Source organism: Sebastes fasciatus, chromosome 1 (assembly GCF_043250625.1).
Source record: "Sebastes fasciatus isolate fSebFas1 chromosome 1, fSebFas1.pri, whole genome shotgun sequence".
Classification (NCBI taxonomy): domain Eukaryota; kingdom Metazoa; phylum Chordata; class Actinopteri; order Perciformes; family Sebastidae; genus Sebastes; species Sebastes fasciatus.
This window is the reverse complement of record NC_133795.1, coordinates 16,232,370-16,257,597: the sequence shown is the minus strand read 5'-3', so window position 1 is coordinate 16,257,597 and position 25,228 is coordinate 16,232,370. Positions and strand designations below refer to the sequence as shown.

Below are 25,228 nucleotides of genomic sequence, written 5' to 3'. Positions count from 1 at the left end.
AGCATGCTAAATACCAGGCTGACAAAGGCTGGAGTTTGGTGGATGCTTCATTGCCATAGAAAATCTGACCAGCAATAAAAGAATATCTTTCATCTGATTGAAGGATTCAGAAGGAGATTGAGGAGGGAGGACTCAACACCGAGAGGATAAGAGACTGGTGCAATACATCAAGACTGAGACTGAGGGGAAAGTAGTGCAGCATCATCTTGGGCTTTAAAAGTGCAGCAGTAGAAGTAACGTTTTGTAGGACTGACGGGTTGAAAGAGACGGCCTGGAGGAGAAGAACACAGACCAAGGACGAGAGGGATGATGAGCCTTTTTGCCATATAATGAGCCGTCCGTTTTACTCTGTTCACAGTGTAGTGCAGTTTCAAGTGCAGTAGAAGTGCTCTGATACAGCACCATTTCAACTAGGCTGCTTTCAAAGGAAGCAGGAAGGTCCGTCTTCCATCACTCATTCATTCACTACTCACTTAATACAATCAATAGTTTACTCTGTAGTGTGTAAATTGAGATTTTAGACACACATGAATAATCATCATGTTGCTGCATCACTTACAAGTCTAGTAAATGGACTGAATTCATGCAGCTCTACCTCCTGAACCAGAGCCGCCCGCTGAGTAGGGCTGCATACCTGTATTTTTTCACTTCTTTCAAAGGTGATGGATTTCGTTGTGGTATTTGTTATCAGAAAGTAGATATATATGTCATGAACGCTAAATTTCTTTGCTTTTTGAAGTGCATAATTTTTACACTGATATTTACACTCAGTAAATATATTTAATATTCATATTTAATATTTCTATTAATCAGCCAACCCTAATTGATATAAATGTGGTGGGGAAAAAAACACCTGTCAGCATAACAGCAATACAGTTCAACAGCACCACAAACTACATCCTCCAAATCATAAGGTTGAATCAACACTTCTCTAAAACATTATAATCCTCATCAAAGTAGGTTTTTAATTGCAGGACTGTTAGCTTTAGCTAGGTGTATCTAATAAACAAGCAAGATGCTGAAATGAAATGGCAGAAAGTAGTGCACTAGCTTGCCAATAGGGACTGATTTTGGACAGAGCCAGGGTCAGCTGGCAGTTAAAACCACCACTCATACTGTAAGTGCCCAGCTGGTATAAACCAGCAGGCTACAACACTAAAAACTCTCCAGCTCCAATAAATGATTGGACAAAAGGCCAATAAGATCCAACACTGTCGCATCCTGGAAGACCTGAATATGCTAAGTTTTGACTACATTGCATTTGCAAATGCCAATCTTATCTGCAAATGTTTACATGGCCAGGCTCCTCAGGCTTTCTGCGACATGGTGCAACCATTACAGGCCTTTGGATTGTCCAAAAACGACCAAAATTGTCAACATTTTAAGTAATTTTTAAAAGCCAAACAATCATGTAGTCATGTGTAGGGGCAGGAGGGGGTGGGGTGTGTGTTTGGGGGGCATTGTTATTTGATAATAATAATAATTTAATTGTTATTTCAAAGGCCCTTCAAGGGACGGGCATTAGGAATTAGCAGTAGCTACAAATGCTGTGATACATTGCATCGGAAAATTGCTCTGCATTTCTCTATGTCAATGTATTTATCCCTATCAAATAAACATGAAATGAAACAAATTAAAAACTTGACCTGATGGTGGCGCTGGAGGAAAGGTCAGGGGGACACCAAAGTCTGTAAGATTCATCATCTGGGAACTATAAATGTTTGTACAAAATGTCATGGCTGAAAAATAGTTGATGAGATATTTCAGCCTGGTTCTAGCATGGCTAAAAAATTGAACGTTTTAGAAGAGACCCAGCATAAACAAATAATTATAAGAAATGACAAAACACTGCAGCGAATGAGAAACTGAAGAGATTAAAGCACTCATCATTTAATGGGCTGCAGAGAAAGTTTAACAACCTTAATTTAATTACCTCTCATCTCCTCTGGCTTCCTCCAGTTATTACTCCTCTTAAACAACAGTGTCAGTGCTGCGTTCACCAAAACACAATACTGACTTTGGTTTGAGTCTGCCGCCTCTACAGTTACACATGTATGCAAATGATTCCACTAATAATTCAAATGTGTAATAGTAAACCAAAAGAGGAACGTATGAAAGATAAAACCAGATTAAGGCCTTCAGGTGCCCATACATCAGGTGCTGGTGTAAAAACACCCCCACCGTGCTCATCGCCACGGAGACAGCCCTCAACCTCCCAGACATGTGTAAGGAGTCAGCCTCTCCTGACACCCCCCCGTGTGAGGGTGGACGATGGCACATTATGAAGATGATTTAGTCCCGAGCAATCTGTTCAGCAGAATGCCAGTTATGTAATAATGGTCCCCGCTGCTGCTGCTGCTGTGTGACGAGCTCTGCTTGATGATTTATTTCAATGTGTTGAATGGAAACTGTGTCCCTCCCCTGAGTTAATGATGTGTGTGATTTGTCAGTGAGTGGGCTTTTGTTGCACGTTTTGTTACGTAGTCTGAATGTGTGTCTGTTCACGTAGTCCTTTTTAATGTGCCTGTGGGTGTCATCAAGTGAAAGTATCTCCGCATTTATTACCGTGTGTAGGCAAGTGTGTGGGCTAATACACAGCTTCGCTCTCTCCTCCCGTCGTGCTTCCTGTTTCAGTGGGAAAACACAGTCGTCCTCTTAGGATTTTCTTCTAATTAGCCGTTTTATTCGTCAACAAAGCCTCACTGACACAAACCTGAAATATTGCTGTCTATAATGACTGGAAAGGAATGAAGCAGTGGTGACCACTCTTTTTATCTTGTGATCATTTAAAACAGAGTGATGTTTCCCTTCCACTCGTCGCAGGTTGGATATGTGCTGAGAGCAGAGTACCCAGTGATTTTTCCCTTCTCAGATTGCTTAATTTTAATATTTCTTTCAGCAAAAATGAACAATTTTGTTCAGCGGATATTTGTTTTTCTTTTTTCTCACAACATATCAGATTTTTTTTCTATAAAATAATTGTTGGCACCTTTTTTTTTTTTTTTTTTACCTTTTTTGATAGTAGGAACTTCTCCAAGAACCCCAGAACGTTTGTAAGAATTCGTTACCTTTCTTTAAACTCGAGGAACCAGGATCTAAACTTACGCCGGGTTCACACAGGATGCGCCGCGCCATGGAGCTCCACGCCAGCTCCACGCCAGCTCGTGATCTTCAGCGATAGTTTCGGCGTCTGGTCTAATATCGCTGTGTGCCACGAGCGAATCTGGCAAGAAAACACACTGATAATCTACTGTAATCGATATAAATGATATATTATATACGATATAAATGATCTGATTCTGATAAATGATCAAATATGCATCCCACGCACGCTTTTGACTTCCCTCCCCTCTCTTCCTGCTGTTCTCCCGGAGTTTCAATTCCCCCGATTCCCTCACAGTCCCTCTCCCCCAGTCAAATTTCAAAATCCATCCACTATATTTATAAGAAATAGCCTCATATATTGACATAGTGCAGTGCTTCGTGGTGCCTCCGCGTCCAGTGTGAACCCAGCGTTAGTCCCCAGGCCGTGGTTTAGGTCCCTACCTTATTTTGGAGCAGAGGCTTTTCGGGGTGGCAGATCCCCTTGGTTGGGACCCACTAGATCTAGAGGACTCACAGCACAATTAAAATGAGATGATAACACTATTCAAGCAGCACTTAGGGAAATCATGCAGTTTTAAAGTCACTTTATTAGCAAATATACAAAGAAGGAAAAGGCTCAGTAAGGAAAACAGAGTATGACGTGTGTCGTGGGAAAACTTGATGAGTCAGTTTTAAAAGCTGTTTTCATTGTTTCCTGCCATTGTTTCCTTGCTTTGAATCAGATCCAAAGCTGCCATTCTTAACTCAAAGTGTGTATTGTTTTCTGTCTGTGCAGATATCCATACTGAGGCAGTACAAGCTGCCTTGGCTAAACACAAGGAGGAGAAGATGGCGCTGCCCATGCCAACGAAACGACGCTCCACTTATGTACAGTCTCCCATCGAAACACGCACACCACCAGGTAGGACAGGAAGAAGGACAATACTCCTGCTCTGTCATAATAATAATAATCGATCTTTAGCGAGGACGATATGATGCTGGATGTTCATACTTGGTGCTCTCTCAGACTCCTCATCAGGTTCTGAAGATGAGACGTCTGTGCGCAGGCAGTCATCAGTGATCGCTCCTCCGCCTGTGGTCCATCCCAACCTGCAGAGCCCGGACGCTTGGATCAACCGCACCGTCCAGGGCTCCTCCACCTCCTCCTCGGCCTCCTCCACCTTGTCCCACGGAGAGGCCAAGCCGCAGCCTCAGAGCCAGCCTAAGCCTCAGCCTCAGCCCCAGTACAAGCCGCAGTACCAGCCTCTGTATCAGCCTCATTACCAGCCGCAGCAGCAGCAGCAGCCTCAGCCTCAGCCTCAGCCTCAGCCTCAGCCTCAGCCTCAGCCTCAGCCTCAGCCTCAGCCTCAGCCTCAGCCCTCAGCCCACACTGCAGCCCACAATGCAGCCCACGCTTTAGTGGCGGACATGCTGGCTCACAGTCGCATTGGTGAGACACTCGGCTGATTTCTGACTAAAATATTCATGGGCACCACTACTGTTATTAGTATTAGTTGATAACACATGTAGCGGATGTTCCACTGAAAGGATTTAGATCCAAAAGAACAATATCTTTAAATTTTAAATTTAAAACGACTGAATCTTTTATCAATTTTGCTTAGTATTATGATGCCTTCAAATGGGGTCGAGTCAGCGTTCACAAAAAGAGTCCATATGAACGCCCCCTTCTCGTGGTATTCACGACCCCGTAAGTGGAAAGTTTCTGAAAGCTCCAAGTTCACGAGTTGTGACAGAAATGGCAGAAATGGCAGAGCCATGGAAGTTAATTTTTCGGTGCATAATAAGTTAATGTCGTATATTGTTTTTCTTCACAATTTTATAATATGTTTGAGGAAAATGTTGATATTCATTTGCATTTCCTGCATTATGTTACCCACTTGCCAGCTTGCTAAATTGTTAGCCGCTGTGGCTTCTAGATGCCGACAGTAACGTCAATATAACCGTTGCTTAGCAGCAGCGTTCTCACGACTTAACCACTTGAAAGCCAAGCATATGTGTTCACAAGAGTACCGATCCAATACCAGTGTCTAATTAATAAGCTGCATGCCTCACTGTGTGGAATCAATCAAACTGTATTTATATAGCACCTTTCAAACAAATCAAATGCACCTCAAAGTGTTTTACAAGCGATTGACAAATAAATTGACAAACGTCATAGTGATCAGCAGTTACTCAACGTAGTAAAATGTTGATAAAACAAAATATGAGTAAAATAGATATAAGAATAGTACAAAATAGTACAAACAATAAAACCACAACAATTATAAAACACTACATTAAAGCCAGACTAAATAGATGGGTTTTTAGTTTACCTGGAAGGCTGTTCCCGCGTCCTGTTTGTTCTGCTTTGTGGAACAGCTAAAAAAAGAAGTGACTTGGCTTATTCTTTTATTTGTAAGGCAACATCAGGCTTGACTTAAACATTGCTTTCCTAACTCTGTAAAACAAAATGTAAACAAACCAATACTTAGATATAAATGTAACTGTTATTTATTATTAAAAGCAAGCAAGCATGCGTGAAATAGCTTGTTAATATCCAGAGCCTGATATTGTAATTATGAAGCAATCTGAAACTTTAGGATGGCTTCGTTAAGACTGTCCTCCCTCGCTTCACCTGCAGCCCACTCAGGGAACAGCGCCCCCCCTCCAGATGTGACAGCTGTGGCCCCTCCATCCAGAGGCCCGCAGGTCGACCGGCCCAACAACGCCGCGGTGCGAGGGATGAGCCGCGGGCAGAGCCGCTCAAGCATGATGGAGACTGCGGACGGTAACGACTACACATCACAACATTTGTATTTGTCTGTGTGTCTTTGCGGAAGCTTCAAACTCCACTCACAAATCTCTTCTTTCTTCCAACCATAACATATCATTAATCCGACTTTACTGCTTTCTTTTCTTCTTGATCTTTCTCTACCCTGTCACATGTTTATTTGACTGGCTGATAGCGAGAGGTAATATCCAGAGTAAGGAAACTCCTTAATGTATAATGTCCGTAGCCTTCTGTGTTTGCTGTTGTACCCTTAACCACAAAAACAACATCCACGCACAGAATTAATCCTCACGTGTGATCCCAAACCAAAAAAACAACAACCTTACCTTCACTGTGTTCTCCTCATGTTAACACCTACGTATGCTGCTTTTCATTCCCAAAAGATATGAACAAATGTTATTATCAATGAAATTATCAACTAAAGAATACAGTCTCTTGTGTTATGGGATGAAGAGCAGCAAACTATGAGATAGTAAGAAGTTTAGATATGTAGTGTTTTGTCACTGGATGTTCAAGCCACTGTGTGTGTGACTATGTGTGTGACTATGTGTGTGACAATGTGTTTGTCCTGCCACGGCCCTTCTCCACCTTCATCCACCTTGTAGGAGTTCCTGTGAACAGCCGAGTGTCCACTAAGATCCAGCAGCTGCTCAACACCCTGAAGAGGCCCAAGAGGCCGCCGCTCAGCGAGTTCTTCACCGACGACTCAGAAGAGATCGTAGAAGGTACGTACTACGTACTATGGCTGTACCACATCATATACAGTATTACAATCTGAGTTTGAATGACTTGTGCAGACTTAATACATTTCTCTATATTTAAAAAAATACATATTGGTACTGATATATACTGATAAGTCACCATTTAGTAAATGTTCATAAATTGTAACTAATGGGTTTATTAATGGTTATTAAATAATTTACTATTGCTTGACGAATAAAGTATAAACCATTAATAAGTGCAGCTTTTGGTTGCCAGTTTGTGAAACATCCCTTTGGCCTGTGTTTATCCTTTTCATTTGAAATTGGTTGAAATTGGCTGAATCAGTAACCTACGTACAGTATAGTCCAGCAATGACGTATGACCTCCATAATGAAGCTCATTAATCTGTAACATACCCAAAAGTGTTGTGTTGTCTCTCTCACAGTGCCAGAGCCAGACCCCAACACACCTAAGCCGGAGGGCCGTCAGATCATCCCGGTGAAAGGGGAGCCTTTGGGAGTGGTCAGTAACTGGCCCCCAGCCCTGCAGGCAGCGTTAGCTCGTTGGGGGTCCACTCAGGGGAAGAGCCCCGCCCTCACTGCTCTCGACATCACGGGAAAACCGCTCTATACACTGACTTATGGTGAGACACAAGACAAGACTATTAATATACTCATGGATGGATTAAATTGTAAATGGTAAATGGACTTGCATTTATATAGCGCCTTTCTAGTTTTCTGACCACTCAAAGCGCTTTACACTACATGTCAGCATCCATTCACACACACATTCATACACTGATGGCAGAGGCTGTCATGCAAGGTGCCAACCTGCCCATCAGGATCTAATCTAAATACTCATTCACACACCGATGGCACGGCCTTCAGGAGCAATTTGGGGTTAAGTTTCTTGCTCAGGGACACTTCGACATGTGGACTGGAGGAGCTGGGGATCGAACCGCCGATCTTCCGATTGATGTGCGACCCGCTCTACTACCACAGCCGGGCTCAGAACGGGCCTACTGGGCACAGGCCCAGGGGCCCAACAGGTTAGGGGACCCCTTGGGCCAGAGCTTCTGTTTGAAGTTACTGCTAACGTTTCTTGTTGGGAAGCGACCAAGAGACGCAAAACTACCAAAAAGAGACAAAAAACGACCACAAAGAGACACAAACCAACCATAAAGAGATGCAAAATGACAACAAAGAGATGCAAAATGTCCAAAGAATTTTCTCTTTGAATCTGTGGCTCTTCTTCTTATGTATGGCCCTTTACGTGTCTGTGCCCAGGGGCCCATGGTTTCATAATCCGTGCATGAATATACTAATGTACTATGCTATGTTCAGAGCTATTTCTAATGAATTCCTGTGAAGAGTTAATTTAGATAATAGAGACATGTGTGTACTCTGTGAGAGGAGATTTGTTTTGGCAGTAGTAAGACATGTAACCTACCTTCCTACCTAACCTCCCCCCCACTCTACCTTCTGTCCGTTAGGGAAGCTGTGGAGTCGCAGTGTGAAGCTGGCGTACACCCTCCTGAACAAGCTGGGCACCAAGAACGAGCAAATCCTCAAACCTGGCGACAGGGTGAGAGAGCTGACACACAATACACACAACAAACGTATAACAAAGGGAGTGTCATCCGGAGAAATTCATTCAGCACAGGAAATACAACGTTTTGCAGTATTTGCAGCAACAAGGTGCTGAAGATGAAGTTTAATGTGTTGGTAGGTGGCGCTGGTGTACCCCAACAGTGACCCTGGTATGTTCTGGGTGGCCTTCTACGGCTGCCTCCTAGCCGAAGTTATACCCGTACCCATTGAAGTACCGCTGTCTCGCAAAGTAAGAGAACCATCAAACATGTTCATTCTGTGAGTACAGAAATAGTTTTTTTTCTGTTTAAGTATGAATGTGTTTGTGTGTATGTGGCATTTTTAGGATGCAGGTATCAGCCAGGTGGGGTTTCTGCTCGGTAGCTGTGGAGTTGGTCTGGCTCTGACCAGCGAGATCTGTCTGAAGGGTTTACCCAAAACGCCCACTGGGGAAATAATGCAGTTTAAAGGTCAGTAAATTCTCTCTGAGATTATTGAACTTTATTAAATAATTAGACATGTTTTATGAAATGTTGCTGTAAAACGTATAACGGCTAAATCTCAGGTCACCTTCAGACTGTTTTGGAATACAATGTACTCTGTTTTAATGAAGAAGTGATGATGAATTTCAGTCATCAATGTTCTTAAAATGGTTGAATAACGTTTCAAAATGAATCCCTTTTTTATATTCTGAATTAAAATGTAAGCCCCCGCGCTTTTACTTGACTTTACTGATGTCTCTCTCTGATAGGCTGGCCTCGACTAAAGTGGGTGGTGACAGATTCAAAATACCTGACCAAGCCTTCCAAAGACTGGCAGCCGCACATCCCCACTGCCAACACTGACCCTGCATATATAGAGGTAACAGAGCTGCTTACTGGTGTGTCAGCTGACTGCATTAAGCAGTTACTGCTTTTAGGGAGACTATAGTACCGTTTCCCCCCAAGAAGTTCCTGGTAATTTACTTACTTTAAGTAACTACTTTTCAAGGAACTAAAAGGTTCCTTCAGCCCATTGCTGTCAGAGTTTCCGCCGCGGTCTAAAGTCCTGCGAAAATTAGGCAAATTAGTCCGATGACGTATTAAAAAGCGACATGCCATGGGACGAGGGCTGCTGGTGGTCGCAGCGGTAAACACACTCTGCAGCCTGCAGTTCAGTTGGCCCGTTTCATCTAAAAAACACGTTGAAACACGTCTCTCTTTTTCTCGATCTATTTTTAAATTAGTTGGGAGGCCGACAGCAGAGCCTAACTTTAATTTTAATGTTATCAAACAAGAGGAAAGGCTCTCCCCTTGTTCTAAAATGGTCCTAAATCAATACTAGAGTACTTCCTTGTTTTATGAATGAAGCGGTACACGAGTTGAAGCAGCTGCGCTTTGTCTGTGTTTCACCATCCTTATAAACTCCACCCAGAAAGATCCTGTATTTCCAGAAAATACTACCACTCGACCAGGGCCCTTTTTGGGGGTTAAAAAGGGCCCGTAAAATGTCCCAAGAACTTAATTTAGAACCTGGTCCCTGCTGTCGAAACGCAATGAGTTCCTCAAAAGGTTCCTAGTTCTGGGGGAAAGTTCCTGCGGTCAAAACAGGGCTTATATTGTATAACTGACTGACCTGCATCATGATAAAGGTAATATGAAAAAATAACGTTTTAGTGGGTTTGCATAATTATTCACATGTTCCTCTCATGTTTCCTGTCTGTGTAGTACAAGGCGAGTAAAGATGGCACCGTGGTAGGTGTGGCTGTGTCTAAAGTAGCCATGTTGACCCACTGCCAAGCACTGACCCAGGCCTGCAACTACTGCGAGGGTGAGTAAAGACGCAGCGTGTCGTAATGGTCCACCATCTGAAGGTTTCTTCAACAACACAGTTGTTATGAGTCTGAAGTCACTTGTGTCTTTCTTCACTTTAAGGGGAAACTTTAGTGAATGTCCTGGACTTCAAGAAGGATATAGGCCTGTGGCATGGAGTTCTCACGGTAAGTGTGTGTGTGTGTTTTTTACATTTTCTGTAATGTAAGAACAAAATTTAGTAGAACGTGGGGTTTTTGTTATGATGAGAAAAATAAGTATTTTACCGTATTAGCTGCTTAATCAGGTTTTGTGTGTTTCCAGGCTGTGATGAACAGGATACACACTATCAGTGTTCCCTATGCAGTAATGAAGGCTTGTCCTCTCTCCTGGGTACAGAGGGTCCACTTCCACAAAGGTAACACTGGTCTCTCAGCTGGAGTAACGCCATATAAGAGTATAATATAATAAATGTTGAACTTAACATGTCATGCCACTGTTATGCTCCTCGTGCAGCTCGTATAGCTCTGGTGAAGTGCCGTGATCTACACTGGGCCATGATGGCTCATCGGGAACAAAGGGACACCAGTCTGGCTTCATTACGCATGCTGATTGTTGCTGATGGTGCTAACCCCTGTGAGTACGCCGTGACCCCCAGCTTTGTCAAACTAGCTCTTTTCAAAGGACACAAATTAGATGTAATGTGTTGAATCTCTTGCTGTCAAGGGTCGGTGTCTTCCTGCGATGCCTTCCTGAACGTGTTTCAGTCCCACGGGCTGAAACCTGAGGTCATCTGTCCCTGTGCCACCTCCCCTGAGGCTATGACAGTAGCTATACGCAGGTATGCAACCCTGTCTCCCACAAAGTTACGTTCACCTACAACTATACTGCATAACCAAAATATGTTTTGAGGGAAACATATTTTCTTCCAGATCATGGTCGCAGTTTTAAACAGTTTTAAATATGTGATTAATGTTGTAAATGGAAACAAAATAAAATCACAACAAAACTATTTAGTTAGGTTTAGTAAAAAAAACATCATGGTTTGGATTAAAATTTCTGGCAGCCGCAGACTTTCAAAGGTATTTGTGATACGTAAAAGACAAACGTAATCCGCAACAAAATATTTTTCCTTCCAAATGTAATTGAGAATGCAATTTAGTTATATGGGAACATCATTTTTAGGAGACAGGGCTGGTCACTGACCCATATTTCCTTTCTGTGTTGGATTGTTTTAGCATTATATAAGAGGAAAAATACAAACACAAAAGAAGATTCCTTCTTCTAAGTGATAGTCCCAACTACCTCCCATTTCTTCCTTCTTCCCACCCTCACGCCCTGCATTAAAATCTAAGGCCCATGTAAGGACATTATGATTAATGAAAGACAAAGAACAAGCATGACACACTGCTTCACTCAAGGTTGATATACTAGTCTAGCAGGTCGGATGAAGACATGGTCTGTTGTATGTGGCGGTGTACACGAGTGGGTGGACAGATGGCTAACGGTAAGAACAGATGGGATGGATAGAAATGCTCACGTTTGATCGAACTCTCTCCTGTGTAGACCGGGAGTACCGGGCACACCCCTCCCTGCCCGCGCCATTCTTTCCATGGGCGGCCTGAGCCACGGTGTCATCAGGGTCAACACAGAGGACAAGAACTCCGCCCTGACTGTACAAGATGTGGGGCACGTCATGCCTGGAGGTGAGGATGGGAGGAAAGATAGATGAGTCAAAAGGAAAGCATGAAACACAAATGACAGATAAGTGCTTTTGGAAAGAGCTGATAAAAAAAGCATTCATGAGCTCCAGCAGGGTTCTCACACCTCCTGGAAAACCTGGAAAACAGTTGACCAATTTTCAATTTCCAAAATAGACTAATAGAGCTTGTTTATCAACCCCCTGACAGAGGTCTGGGCTAAGCCCCGAATATCTTCAAATCCTAGAAAGAGATGAGTAATGAGCCTTTTAATGTTTTTTTTATTTCATATCATAAATATTTTTAATGTCTGTTTATTAACTGGCCCCTGGCCTCCCGTCATTTTGCAAAAGTGGCCCCCGGGAAAAGCAAGTTAAATATCCCTGAGCTAGACCATCATAGAAACTGTCCTGGAAAATAATCTCTAGAAAAGAGTGGGAACTCTGTCCAATATATCAGAAATTTAAGCCCAATAAGCAAAAATGAATTTTATGGAAAAGATTTATTTGAAATGTGTTGGTTCTTGCACGAGAAAGAGTGGCGTGTTGAGAGCCAACACTCAAATCTTGGATGTTGGACTTTTCCTCCAGCACCCGAACACACCGACAAGAAAATGCTCTCAAAAGCATTATCACAAGATGATGAACTTTGGCAAAAAGATAAACAATAAATGTTCCCTGTGATCATTATTTACAGTATCTCAAGCAAAATTCAAATCTCCTGAGTTTGAATTTCATTTCATACTGATATGGATGTTAACCAATTGCAATGTAGCAGGAAAAAATATGATCTGCTTTGTCAAATATTCAAAATGAATGTCAAATTAACAAGATTTTCTGATGGTGATAACGTTTTTGTAGTACTGTGTTTATTACTGTGTTATGCAAACCATTTCATGAAATATTGACACTTTTAAATAATTGTAGTACGTATATAAAATACAGAAGAAAATGAGACTCACTTTCCACCTCTTCAAAGTTACACAGCTCTCCTGAATATTTTAGTCTGCCAACATCAATAGCTAGAGGAAGAATACCAGTTTCTAAATGTGCAACTAAAAATGTTTGGCTTCTAGGAAAAGCGTGATGTTAACATAAACTTTATCATCCAGAAGGAAAAAGTCATGTGTTCAAAAAAACTGGGTTGAAATGTGAAATGTCATCGTTTAATTCCTTCAATTTATGAAGTCTATAGTTGACTGAATGTTGCCTTTGTGTGTCTCCAGCTCTGATGTGCATTGTTAGACCAGACGGGCCTCCTCAGTTGTGTAAAACAGATGAGATTGGTGAGATAATAATCAACTCCCGCGCTGGAGGAAACATGTACTACGGCCTGCCTGGAGTCACCAAGAACACTTTTGAGGTATGAAAGTGGAATTACACCCACAACCCGCCTGTGCTGATCCAGTCAAACAGTTAAGTAGTTTCTTTCTGTGGTGTATTTCCATCTTCCTGTGTGGTTGTGTTCAGGTGATACCAGTTAACGCTAATGGAGTTCCCATTGGAGAGATTCCATTTGTGCGGTCAGGACTCCTGGGGTTCGTCGGCCCAGTAAGTAGGACCGTTTCATTAGAGTACAACATCCGTGGTAACTTGAGCCATCCTGGAAACCATCCATCTCTGAATGGGTCTGTATACTTCCAGTATAATGACCCCGCTGTGTGTCCTCCCGCTCCGTGCAGGGCAGTCTGATCTTTGTGGTGGGGAAGATCGAGGGTCTGCTGATGGTGAGCGGGCGGAGACACAACGCTGACGACCTGGTGGCCACCGCTCTAGCCGTGGAGCCGGTCAAGACTGTGTACCGTGGGAGGTGAGGAGACCACTAAAATTCTTCTTTATCCAGAGTGTGTGTAGAAAGATGGTGAGCTCCTATAAAGTAATAAAATGAATCCTAATTCATCACCACTGACATCTGGTGGTACAAAAGAAGCACAGCAGCCTCAAAACAGGGCATGACTGGCGTTGTGTAAAGTTGTCTGACTTCCACACCTTCTGAATAATAAAGTTGTGTGTGTTTTTCTGTGTTTGTGTGTGTTTTAGGATCGCTGTGTTTTCAATCACAGTGTTTTACGATGAGAGGGTAGTGATTGTGGCGGAGCAGAGGCCAGACGCCAGCGAAGAGGACAGCTTCCAATGGATGAGCCGAGTGCTTCAGGTAAATCACCCCATCGCCTCCCTCCAAATGCTTTTATTGTGACGCAGCAGTAACAGGAAACAGAACACGTATCTACTTTTGTATATAAACATGAAAACAAGCCGACATTTTCATGCACAGTAAATCACTTGTTATAAGTGATAGTATTATTATCTAATTATTACCTCCAGTGTGTCTGTAATTTAGAGACAAAAGCACCATTCTGTCAACCAAGTTCTTGAGTCCCCTTCAGTCTTTTAAAAACAAATGCTGTGTAATTAGTTATTTTGTTGTTTCCTCTGCAGGCTATCGACAGCATTCACCAGGTGGGCCTCTACTGTCTGGCTCTGGTCCCGGCCAACACCTTACCTAAAACACCCCTGGGTGGCATCCACATCTCTGACGCCAAGCAGTTCTTCTTAGACGGCAACCTGCACCCCTGCAACATCCTAATGTGTCCCCACACGTGCGTCACCAACCTGCCCAAGCCCCGCCAGAAACAGCCCGGTAGGCGACGCTCATCTGCAGACAGTTTCCTTAAAGATGCGAGAAATTGTTGATCGTCCTGCATGCGAGAGTCAGTCGGGCTTATAAAGTGTAAAATAAGAGCATGGTCAGTAGCGTTACATAACAGTTTCTGAATTTAGGAACGCAGTGTTTCTGCCACGTTGGCCCCCTGGCTGTGGCAAAGTTCAGCAAATGTCACGCAATCGGGACACTTGAGCACAGCCACCATTTATCTGTGTTTCCCTAAACAGTAATGCAGTTTAGAATGGTTAATTTCCAGTTAAGTAAAAATTAAAGCTATATTTGATTCTGACAGGATTAAGGTGACAAGTATTAAGGTTTCCTTGGGTGCTTTATTGTGAAATGTCCTATATTACAAATATTTCTCTCTTCCAATTATCTTTAGATTAGATAAGATTAGATAAGATTAGATTAGATTAGCCTTTATTGTCTCCCTTAGGAGAAATTTGTCTTGGGCATTCAAGAGAACACCGGTAACATAGCAGCACACAGCCTCTCCATATACACACAATATATCTAACATGTACAATCAAATAACAGTTAGCATTGAATAGCACACACACAGATCCATATACCCAGAGAACATACACCCCAGAATAATGCATGATGCCCTACACCAAAAATATTGCACAGATTAATTTATTTATATTATAATTAGGGCTGTCAATCGATTAAAATATTTAATCGTGATAAATCGCATGATAATCTATAGTTAATCGCGATTAATCACACAATTTTTATCTGTTTAAAATGTACCTTAAAGGGAGAGTTGTCAAGTATTTATTTATTTATTTGCACACACATTAGACTGCATAAAATCCAGTTAATGAAAAAATAAGAAATGTGTCAGGAGAGGTCAAGAAGCCACCGGCTTATACAACGTACCTCTCTTCAATTTAAGGAGAAAAACGAATAATAACAAAAAAGTGGAAAAAAAAGAAAGAAAACTAACCTAACATAATTTAGTAATGACAATTTTGTTTTACCTCTCTCTCTCTCACTTAATCTGTTGCTTCTTTCCTCCTATATTTCCTGTCTCTCTTGTAGTTGGCGTGGGTCCTGCGTCTGTGATGGTCGGCAACCTGGTGGCAGGGAAGAGGATCGCCCAGGCTACAGGCAGGGACCTCGGCATGATCGAAGATCAGGATCTTGTCCGGAAGGTATTATGACCATGAGCACTGTTGCTCCCACTTTCAACCACCCACAAACTATGTATCTGATAACTTTCTATCATTTCCACTATCAATAGAGCCACATGCATGTCCTTCAGATTCAGCAGGAAACACATGATCAGTACCGATGCTCCTACTGTGTTATAATGCTACATAGTTAGGTTTGAAGACTTTCCACAGCCAGTGTAACAATGCTCCAGGCTCAGCCACAGCTCAGGTTTATAGATGTAAGAAAAAACCTGGACTCTTCTCTCTTTCTGCTCTCGTCTCTCTCTGGATGTAGCTCTGTATGTGGCCCACTGTGATGGTAAGAACTACGGCCCCCTTCTGGCATCTTCCCAACACCTTTGTTTATTCTTGTCATGCTCTAATCTATATTCTATTGTGGTATTGTTGTTGTATTTATTTTGTGTGCTTGTGTTAAAATGTGACATGAGCAAAACTTTGCATGTTTTTTTTTTTATGTGTTACAAGATATGCACCTTCTGTAGCTTCCCCTTGTTTTACTGCACAGGCTCCTTTCACATCCTAAGTGATTGTTCATTATTTTAAGAGCCGGATTGGCTCAGAGGATGTGGTGTAAACTCTTTGCACGTTCCCCAGAGATAATTTATGCCAGACAGCGATGTACTGAGGTCTCTGAGCTTTTGTTTTATTTAGGTGTATTAAATTAAGTTCTTCCATCAGCACAACGCTCCCCTCTGTATAACCCTCCGTGGTTGTGTTTGTAATAATGTATAAAGACTATTAAAGCCCTCAGATATATACCGTACATACATCTAATTATGTTTTCTTGTTATTTCAGCATCAGTATTTGACAGAGGCTCTTCAGTGGAGGGCACAGACAGACGCAGACCACGTCCTCTTTGTTCTTCTTAATGCCAAGGTATCACACTGATCTGTTCATAAAACAGCATGTACAGTATATGTTGACTGTGATGCACAAGATTAAGGATATTGCTGTATCTCTTCATCTGTGCGTTACTCCTGTCCTACAGGGTGTAGCGGTGAGCACGGCGACCTGCGTCCAGCTTCACAAGCGAGCGGAGAAGATCGGCGCGGCGCTCACTGAGAAAGGCAGCATCAACACCGGAGAGAACGTAGTGCTGCTTTATCCTCCTGGTGGGTTCGGCGTCTGGCTTCCTGTCGCCGTCTACGTATTACTCCCATTCAGATTGATTTTTTTTTTTTACTCCACCTTTGTCCTCCATCTTCCTCTCAGGTATTGATTTGATAGCCGCTTTCTACGGCTGTCTCTACGCTGGATGTGTTCCCGTAAACGTCAGGCCTCCGCACCCTCAGAACTTGGCGGCCACGCTGCCTACTGTCCGCATGATTATTGATGTAAGTGTGTGTGCTCTTATTGCATGCTCATGGGTTTGTGTGTACATACATGTGTGTTCATTCATTTAATCCTGATATCAGTTTTTTTTTTTTGTTGTGGCCTATATGTAGATATTAAAAGAAATCAGCCGATGCATTATTATTGAATTCAAAACAAGACATTTGAGGACGTCATCTTGGGCTTTGGGAAACACTGATCGACATTTTTCACTATTTTATAGACCAAACAATTAATCCATCAATCGAGAAAATGATCCACAGATTAATTGACAATGAAAATAATCGTTAGTTGCAGCCCTAATCAGTTGGGCTATAGGAAGATGGATCATGTTGTGTGCATTTGTTTATGTGTGCTTTTGGCTGTTTTTGCCACTCATTTAATTTTTGACTATTTTTAGCAGCTTCTGCAGTTCAAATGAATCATGCTTGTGTTTTGTTTTCCAGGTCAGTAAAGCTGCATGTATCCTCACCACTCAAAGTCTCATGAGGACTCTGCGCTCCAAAGAGGCTGCTGCTTCTGTAAACATCAAAACGTGGCCAACGATCATTGACACAGGTAAGATACCAACAGATAGGCCTTTTATTCACAGCATGAAATGAAAAAGAATTGAAATTAATTTGAAAATAAAACAAAAAGAAAACACAATTCCTCTGGCGCCACCATCAGTCCAAAACTCAACTTTAACCCTAAATCCACATGAGCTGTGCAGAGTTTCATGACAGATGTTTTATGAACTATTTTTGCCAAGTATTTGCAACAAGAAATGATTGTACTCCTGAATTCAGAATACATGTTTACAGTAGTTGAGCCTCTCATGAGTCAAATTCAAGAGAGTAGATTAGTTGTGGGCAGTTTGTCGTCATAGTGAGTGTAAAGCTAGTCGTGTATAAAGTGCACAGCTCTGTCACAAACGCTCGTGTCAGTTATTGTGGACCGTTTGCAGCATTAACACAAACAGGAAGTGGGACATTTCTCTGCAGTGCCTTCTCCAGTTATTACAAAAATTGCTCAGTGGGTAGACAAACTTGCGGGTAGATACATGCTTGGTGCATACTTTATCTCTACTTTGTTTTCCTTTTTGTTTGTGGGTATTATGTTCTGTCAAGCTCTTCCTAACAACATTTGAATTTGAATGAGTTGATATCTGATTCTAGTATCTGAGAGCAATAATTCAGAGTATAATCTGGTTGTGGTTAATTTTTGTTGGGTCATTATTAACATTTATTTTGTTCTCTGTAACACATGCACTGTTGTTTTTTGCAGATGACCTTCCTCGCCGCCGGCCTCCACAGGTCTACAAGCCGCCCACGGCCGAGATGATTGCTTATCTGGACTTCAGTGTGTCCACTACAGGCATGCTCACTGGGGTCAAGGTGAGACAGATGAGCTTCGCTTTCAAATACGTCAGTGTTTGCTCTTGATCCCAATCCAATACACACATGCTATTATGTATACAGCTGCTGAGCTCCTTCATGTCTTTCTGTACAAAGTGGCTTTAATCGGCATGTCAGTGTGACATTTTCCTTTTGAGTTTCTAATATGTATTCTTGTTTGTTGCAGGTCTCTCATGCAGCTGTCAGTGCAATTTGCCGCTCTATAAAACTGCAGTGTGAACTGTACTCCTCTCGCCAAATAGCCATCTGCCTGGATCCTTACTGTGGCCTGGGCTTCGTCTTGTGGTGCCTCGCAAGGTGCAGTAAACCTACAATACATACATGCTATGTAGCATGGTTGTTCCTCCTCCACTCACCCACTTTTTCTCCCTTGTGTCTTGTCTTGTAGTGTTTACTCAGGTCACCAATCCGTCCTGATTCCTCCCTTCGAGCTGGAGACCTGCTTGTCTTTGTGGCTGAGCACGCTCAGTCAGTACCGCATCAGAGACACCTTCTGCTCCTACTCCGTCATGGAGCTCTGCACTAAAGGGCTGGGAACTCAGACTGATTTACTCAAGGTGAGTTCTACATACTGTTTATATATAGAATAGAGAGAGACAGTCATGAATGACAGACATGTCATATTTGTGAAGGATTTGATCATTTTGTGTGGGTGTGTTTCAGGCTCGTGGTGTGAGCCTGTCGTGTGTGCGGAGCTGCGTGGTAATAGCAGAGGAGCGCCCTCGACTCTCCCTCTCAAACTCCTTCTCCAAGCTGTTCAAGGACATCGGGCTGTCGACCAGAGCTGTCAGCACCGCTTTTGGTTCCAGGGTTAACCTGGCCGTCTGCTTGCAGGTACACCAACCAACCTAACCTGGCGTCACATTGAAGTACACTTCAGTGTTGCAGTCAAGACCACCTAAACCAAGACCAAGTCATGACCTAGACTAAAGTGTATCAAGACCGAGACAAGTCCAAGACTTTGAGGGGTTGAGGCCAAGTCAAGACCAGACCAGTGGGAGTCCCACACTGCATGACACATGCAAGCCATAGGCACTCCTCAAACTGATCTGAAAGATCCACATTCCCATAAAAACACCTACAGACAACAGAAAGAGATTCCTCTTCCTTCACCTCTTTTGTCGCCATGTATAAGTGTACCATGAGATTGATAAAATAATCAAAAGGCATTGTATAGGTGAATTTTAATCTGTGGTAAATTTCCTTGTTTTCTATGAGCAATCAAAGTAATGATGTTAACAAATAAATCAGACAATGTGGTCTTGACCGGTCTGGATATATAATCCTGAGTCCTCTTTGTCTGAGACCGAGACAATACCGAATAAAAATGTGGTTGATTCTGAGACGAGATCGAGACCTTTAAAAAGTGGTTTTGAGAACAAGACCGACCTTGAGTACTACAACACTGGTACACTTTGAATTATACCTAGATGGGAACCAGTGGTACCTGAATGTACCTGCTCTTTGTGTGTTACAGGGCACCACTGGACCGGATCCCTGTACGGTTTATGTGGACATGAAGTCCCTCCGACATGACAGGTGAGAACACATGGATCATTTCAACCAGGGTGACATGTTGAAACAAACAAAAGTCTTTTGTGTCCTAAACTGAGCTTTGTAAATTTAAACAGTACGTCAGGCCTACTGTGTAAAGTATGTGGAGTTTAGGTCTTAGCTGATGTTTCAGAGAGCGAGTGTGGGTCGTAGACTGATTGTATATGTCTGCTTATGTATGTGACTTTTTCAGAGTGAGGCTGGTGGAGAGAGGAGCACCTCAGAGTCTTCCTCTAATGGAGTCTGGCAAGGTGAGATGTTAGACATGTAAACCCACGATACACATACAGTCATTGAATTATTAAATTAAATGTGGTGCATGTTTGACAGTGTATGACTCATTTCTTTCATCTACAGATACTGCCAGGCGTTCGGGTGATAATCGTAAATCCAGAGACCAGAGGTCCACTTGGTGATTCTCATCTAGGAGAGGTGAGATGTCTATACGCTGCACAACATGACAGTATCATGACCAAATGGTGGGTAAAGCCTCGTTCTGTCTTGAAACCAACTGTGTGTGCTTCTCTCTCTTAGATCTGGGTGAACAGCCCTCACAATGCCAGCGGCTACTACACCATCTACGGAGAGGAGAGTCTTCAGGCCAACCACTTCAACACCAAGCTCAGCTTTGGAGACCCGCAGACCTTATGGGCCAGGACGGGATACTTGGGTTTTGTGAAGAGGACTGAGCTTTTGGAGGCAAACGGGGGTAAGCAGACCCTGAGATTTAAAAACCAAATAGATAAATCGGTCTTGTGAGTTTATTATGGAGATGGATTGTAGATTATTAACAATTATTTTAACAGGAAGCACAATCCTAGCTGCTTACACAATTCCTGCTACGTCTGTATTTCTGTGCTCAGATCGGCATGACGCTCTCTTTGTGGTGGGCGCACTGGATGAGACCTTGGAGCTTAGAGGGCTGCGCTACCACCCGATCGACATTGAAACCTCAGTGTCCCGGGCTCACCGCAGTATAGCTGAGAGGTGAGAATGGTTTTGATATACTGTACATACTGTACCTACCTGACACACACTGTATCAATGTTCTTAGAAAACTACATATTGACCAGTAATATCCACTCCTAAGATGCAAACTGCTCCAATGGCAAAAGAAAGCACATTGTGATACATACATTTAATTACACTGTGAAGAAAGTGAATGCACGTATTCCCCAAAAGGTCAAATTCATAGAATTAGAATAGGAGTAGAACTGACATTCCCATTTAAATCAATGTAGCAGGATGGTCAGTGCGGCGACTATTTTTATGTGTACCGTTGCCATAACGACCATTGTAGCGGGGCTTACTTCCGTATAAACTAAACAGACTTGCGGCAAGTCGCGGACTCACTGAGGTGAGGTTTTGCAGTAACAAATAAAGGAGCAGTGAATAACGTTACGAGGCATAGAGAGCCAGAGTAAATGAATACAATTTAACAGTTTAATGCTTCATCCACACACTCGTGTCAACAGCGTACGAAAGCACATTGGCACATCATCTGGGAGCTGCGTCCACTCTCTTCACACTTTTACGGCCCCACTGATGTGTGCTCTGTTGTCACCATAACAACTAACAACAATCACCATTTTCTTTTGCACTATTCAAATAACCACAGAAAACAGTTTAATGACCCTTCTACTCCTATTCTATTTCTATGGTCAACCTATTCCTTTAACATTGCTTTTGTGTTCTCATCCCTCACAGTGCTGTGTTTACGTGGACCAACCTGCTGGTGGTGGTGTCAGAGCTTTGTGGTTCAGAGCAGGATGCGCTGGACCTGGTGCCTCTGATTACCAACGTGGTCCTGGAGGAGCACCACCTCATCGTGGGCGTGGTGGTTATCGTGGACCCCGGGGTTATACCCATCAACTCCAGGGGAGAGAAGCAACGCATGCACCTCCGTGACTCTTTCCTCGCTGACCAGCTGGATCCCATCTACGTCGCTTACAACATGTGAGAGGTTCGCGGTGGTCTGCCGTCATCTACGGCTCTCGGCGCTCGGCTCCAGCTTTGGCAGAGGGTGAAAAAGGAAAAGCATGAACCACGTGTATTGCCACCCAGCCCTGTGTGACACCAGCATATCTCGGCCACTGCATGTCTGTGATTGGACCTGCCATGTTTGGAGTTCTTCACTGTGTTTTATAGATTTTGCAAATGGGACAGAAGCAACATGCACTGCATACGGCAAAGAAAAAAAGCCCCCTGTTGCACTTTTTTAGGGAAAGGGCGAAACAACACATACAACAGGACCACTTTTGAAATTAACTATATATTAATGTCTTTGTGAAAATCCATCGTCTTATTCCGTACCCACCACAAACCTCGTAAAACACTTTCCCTTCTGTGTCTACGCACATTCAAGAGCTATTTAACAACAACTTGAAATATATTTTACATGCAGCTTTCAAACAAACGCGTGGGCTGAGCCCTCGTCATCTCTCACTAACATGGATGAATAAAAGAGGGCAGATGAAAACAAACCATTAAACAAGTAGCCAGAAAGCTTATTTTGTCCCATGATAATGAAGCCAAATACATTTTCACAATTTTCCTGCCCTAATATATTTCCTGCCTTATAAAACTCCAGCCACACATTCCTTTATTAATTTTGAACGAATCTGTTAATAATGGCTGCTTATTCTCCGTTGGTTTTGACTAGTAGTGGAAATCCTGACAGACATCCAAAGGGATCAAAATAAAGAGGAAAGAGGCCATATTCTGTACTGTACCTATAAAGGCCTGTTGTATTTTAGATACTGTACGTTACTGTATAGATATTTTTAATTGTATAAATGTATAAAAGCTTGACTCGTCTCTCTCAGTTGATGGTTTATGGATGGTATACCCAGCTGAGGGATGTTAATTGTAGCAGAGAGAGGATTGTAAATAAGATTTACCAGTTTTGACTTTTGAAATGGAATATTAGTTGTATAATGAAGGGTAAAGATAATTAACTTTAAAGCATTGTTAGTCAGGATCGATAAAACATTGCACTTTCTCAAAAAATGTCTATTTTATTATAACAATGAGGCATTATAACGACATATATTATTCTGAGGATTCTTGCTTGAGGAGCTTTGAGAGTTTACCGGGAGGGCTATCACTGTTAATGCCAGGGAACTTTCCTGTCAGCCATTGAGAAAAAAAATAAATTGGTTAAAAACCAATATCATGACTATTTTCAGGCTACTGGGTTATTTTGTAAAAACGTAAAAAAAAACAAAATAAGCCCAAAACTGTTCATCTAATATCCATGCCATCATACTCTCAGTTTTGTATTGCATAATAGAGCAAAGTATCTGAGAGTTTCCTTTTCCTCTTCACATTCAAAGTTCATTCAAACTGTGTTTTGTGTTTGTGCAACTTTGTAAAGACTTACTTTGAATTCCAACAGGACTCTTGTTTCAGTCTGTAGTCAATAGAGGCAAGTCATCATGTATCTGGATTATTTTCTGTGTTCAAGTCACTGGATTTAAAAGCACTTGTGAATGCAGTTGCAAAGCTGAGCCACAACTGAAACATCCTTTATTGGCAAGTAAAGTAATTGTATGAAAAAGGGTAAAAAAAGAAATATATATATATATTTGCATCAAGATGTATTTGCAAAATGTATTTGTTTTCCTGTAATCTCATGCTTTCCTTGTGCTCCTTGCCATAATTTATAGGTCCCTTGTACTGGATTATACTGTATTTCAGTGATGACCACTTAATGTCAACATGTAAATAGCTTTTTTTGTTATTTTTGGACTTTTGCAATTGTCCGTTTATAACATTCAATCATGCCAAACACAATATTGGAAAGATGTTTAATCATTTAAACAGGAATATGATCCGTTGAATTACTGCACTTTGCACTGGTGGTACTTACAGTAGGTGTCTACTGTGTGGACTAACTATACCCATTTCATGTTACATTAAATGTGTTACTAATTTTAGATATATAATGCTTGACATTTGCTTTTGCCCAGTTTTATGTCGTCCACCAAGAGTAAAAAACTAATAGCACTTCATGTTAGCTTTAACATTGCATCCTTCGTTTGCAGCAGAATGTTTGCATGAGTCAGCCAAGCACAAGAAGAAATCAGCTTCTCATCTCGAGGCACAAGTGGAGGAGATATATGTGTATAAAATTGTTTATTCAGGGAACAAAACTCACAACACAGGGATGGACCAGGTGGTCCCTTGGTGCAATCTGTGAATAATACCCATAAAATGTAGATGTTTGTCAAAACAAATCTTGTAATTAAGGCAAACCTAATGAGCAAAAAGAGGGGTTACTGACGACCAGTGTCCATCTACCATCTACCTGCTTCGCTGGGAAGTCTACAAGGGCTTCCTGTGGTTTCCACTCTTTTTCTCTCCGTCAGATTTCCTACACACTATGCAATCCTAACGACCGTGCAATTTAATTTCAAAGCTTGCACAGTCTGGTGAAATAAACATGATGCTTAAACATTTTTTAATAACTAAGAACAGAGGACTGATGAAATCTAACCAGTAGTGTACTGTATTAATCTCTCTTGAGTTGTTCTATCAATATTTTTTGTGTATGCACTCTTGGTATGTTGTATATTAATTATTTGGTGAATTCTTAAAACTGCTCCATGAGGGTGTGATCCACTGATGAGTCTTTAATGTTAGGGAGGTGTTTTAACTCGTATAGTTGAGAAATCAAGGTGGTACACCCCTTCCCATTTTTCTCACTTATTTTCTATTTTTGGTTTGTTGTACTTTGTTTTATACTTTATGTAAAAGTAATACAGAATAAACAAAAGCATTTAATCATTTCAGGTGTCCTGATATTCATGAGTTTAGTAATGATGTAACAGTGATTTGGATTATTATTACACAACTTGCATCCTTACAGTGAAGGCATGTTTGAGAATTTGTAATATTGAACAGGAAAGATACCTTTTGTGTATGATCTGCTGAAAAGGCCAACATTTTGAAGTAAAGGAAGGAGGCCCAACTTCAAATATCTGTACATTAATTTTCATACTAAACAGAATGAATGGAACTGACAGCTACCTGTACGATGGGAAATATGAGTCTGATTTTTTAAAACAGTCACATCATGCTTTGTTAAAAGATTGGCCCTGTACTGGTTTCAAGAAGAGATGAACAAACACAAGAGGGCACAATCCGTGATCCAAGAATCAGTGGAAAAACTGCTACTAAAAATCTATCATAATTTAATTACATAGATGTAGAAGTATTATCAGCAACATTTACTTAAAGGATTAAAAGTAAAAGTATTTATTTTAGGGCTGTCAAAGTTAATAAGTTAATAATAACGTGTTAACGCAAATTCGTTTTAATATCACAAATTTCTTTAACGCATTAACGCAGTCGGAGGTTGTAGCGGGCTCAGTATTAAAGCAAACCCAACCAAAGGAATCCATTGGTACCAACCATGTCATACTAGTTTGTCGCGAAAGAGGCT

General features: G+C 41.9%; 1 protein-coding gene across 4 annotated transcripts in view; it reads left to right on the top strand.

The window, feature by feature from the left end:
* dip2bb (disco-interacting protein 2 homolog Bb) overlaps nucleotides 1–24,572 on the top strand; it is a 47,829-nt gene extending 23,257 nt beyond the window's left edge. Inside the window, exons 4-40 of one of the 4 annotated variants that reach the window (XM_074633325.1) lie at nucleotides 3,881–4,006; nucleotides 4,112–4,534; nucleotides 5,726–5,872; nucleotides 6,051–6,068; nucleotides 6,481–6,600; nucleotides 7,023–7,220; nucleotides 8,070–8,161; nucleotides 8,306–8,416; nucleotides 8,513–8,636; nucleotides 8,918–9,027; nucleotides 9,873–9,975; nucleotides 10,080–10,144; nucleotides 10,281–10,374; nucleotides 10,473–10,592; nucleotides 10,683–10,797; nucleotides 11,523–11,662; nucleotides 12,882–13,018; nucleotides 13,126–13,206; nucleotides 13,338–13,465; nucleotides 13,696–13,810; nucleotides 14,095–14,296; nucleotides 15,365–15,477; nucleotides 15,773–15,796; nucleotides 16,295–16,375; nucleotides 16,488–16,611; nucleotides 16,712–16,833; nucleotides 17,278–17,389; nucleotides 18,098–18,207; nucleotides 18,395–18,525; nucleotides 18,617–18,785; nucleotides 18,892–19,062; nucleotides 19,706–19,767; nucleotides 19,976–20,033; nucleotides 20,140–20,214; nucleotides 20,317–20,491; nucleotides 20,646–20,769; nucleotides 21,490–24,572. In XM_074633325.1, the coding sequence (XP_074489426.1) occupies nucleotides 3,881–4,006; nucleotides 4,112–4,534; nucleotides 5,726–5,872; nucleotides 6,051–6,068; nucleotides 6,481–6,600; nucleotides 7,023–7,220; nucleotides 8,070–8,161; nucleotides 8,306–8,416; nucleotides 8,513–8,636; nucleotides 8,918–9,027; nucleotides 9,873–9,975; nucleotides 10,080–10,144; nucleotides 10,281–10,374; nucleotides 10,473–10,592; nucleotides 10,683–10,797; nucleotides 11,523–11,662; nucleotides 12,882–13,018; nucleotides 13,126–13,206; nucleotides 13,338–13,465; nucleotides 13,696–13,810; nucleotides 14,095–14,296; nucleotides 15,365–15,477; nucleotides 15,773–15,796; nucleotides 16,295–16,375; nucleotides 16,488–16,611; nucleotides 16,712–16,833; nucleotides 17,278–17,389; nucleotides 18,098–18,207; nucleotides 18,395–18,525; nucleotides 18,617–18,785; nucleotides 18,892–19,062; nucleotides 19,706–19,767; nucleotides 19,976–20,033; nucleotides 20,140–20,214; nucleotides 20,317–20,491; nucleotides 20,646–20,769; nucleotides 21,490–21,742 (4,673 nt within the window). In that variant the 3' untranslated portion in view covers nucleotides 21,743–24,572. The remainder of the gene's footprint in view (nucleotides 1–3,880; nucleotides 4,007–4,111; nucleotides 4,535–5,725; nucleotides 5,873–6,050; nucleotides 6,069–6,480; nucleotides 6,601–7,022; nucleotides 7,221–8,069; nucleotides 8,162–8,305; nucleotides 8,417–8,512; nucleotides 8,637–8,917; nucleotides 9,028–9,872; nucleotides 9,976–10,079; nucleotides 10,145–10,280; nucleotides 10,375–10,472; nucleotides 10,593–10,682; nucleotides 10,798–11,522; nucleotides 11,663–12,881; nucleotides 13,019–13,125; nucleotides 13,207–13,337; nucleotides 13,466–13,695; nucleotides 13,811–14,094; nucleotides 14,297–15,364; nucleotides 15,478–15,772; nucleotides 15,797–16,294; nucleotides 16,376–16,487; nucleotides 16,612–16,711; nucleotides 16,834–17,277; nucleotides 17,390–18,097; nucleotides 18,208–18,394; nucleotides 18,526–18,616; nucleotides 18,786–18,891; nucleotides 19,063–19,705; nucleotides 19,768–19,975; nucleotides 20,034–20,139; nucleotides 20,215–20,316; nucleotides 20,492–20,645; nucleotides 20,770–21,489) is intronic. The other 3 variants (XM_074633333.1, XM_074633340.1, XM_074633348.1) reach the window with 3 other exon arrangements.
* The last annotated feature ends 656 nt before the right edge of the window (nucleotides 24,573–25,228 follow it).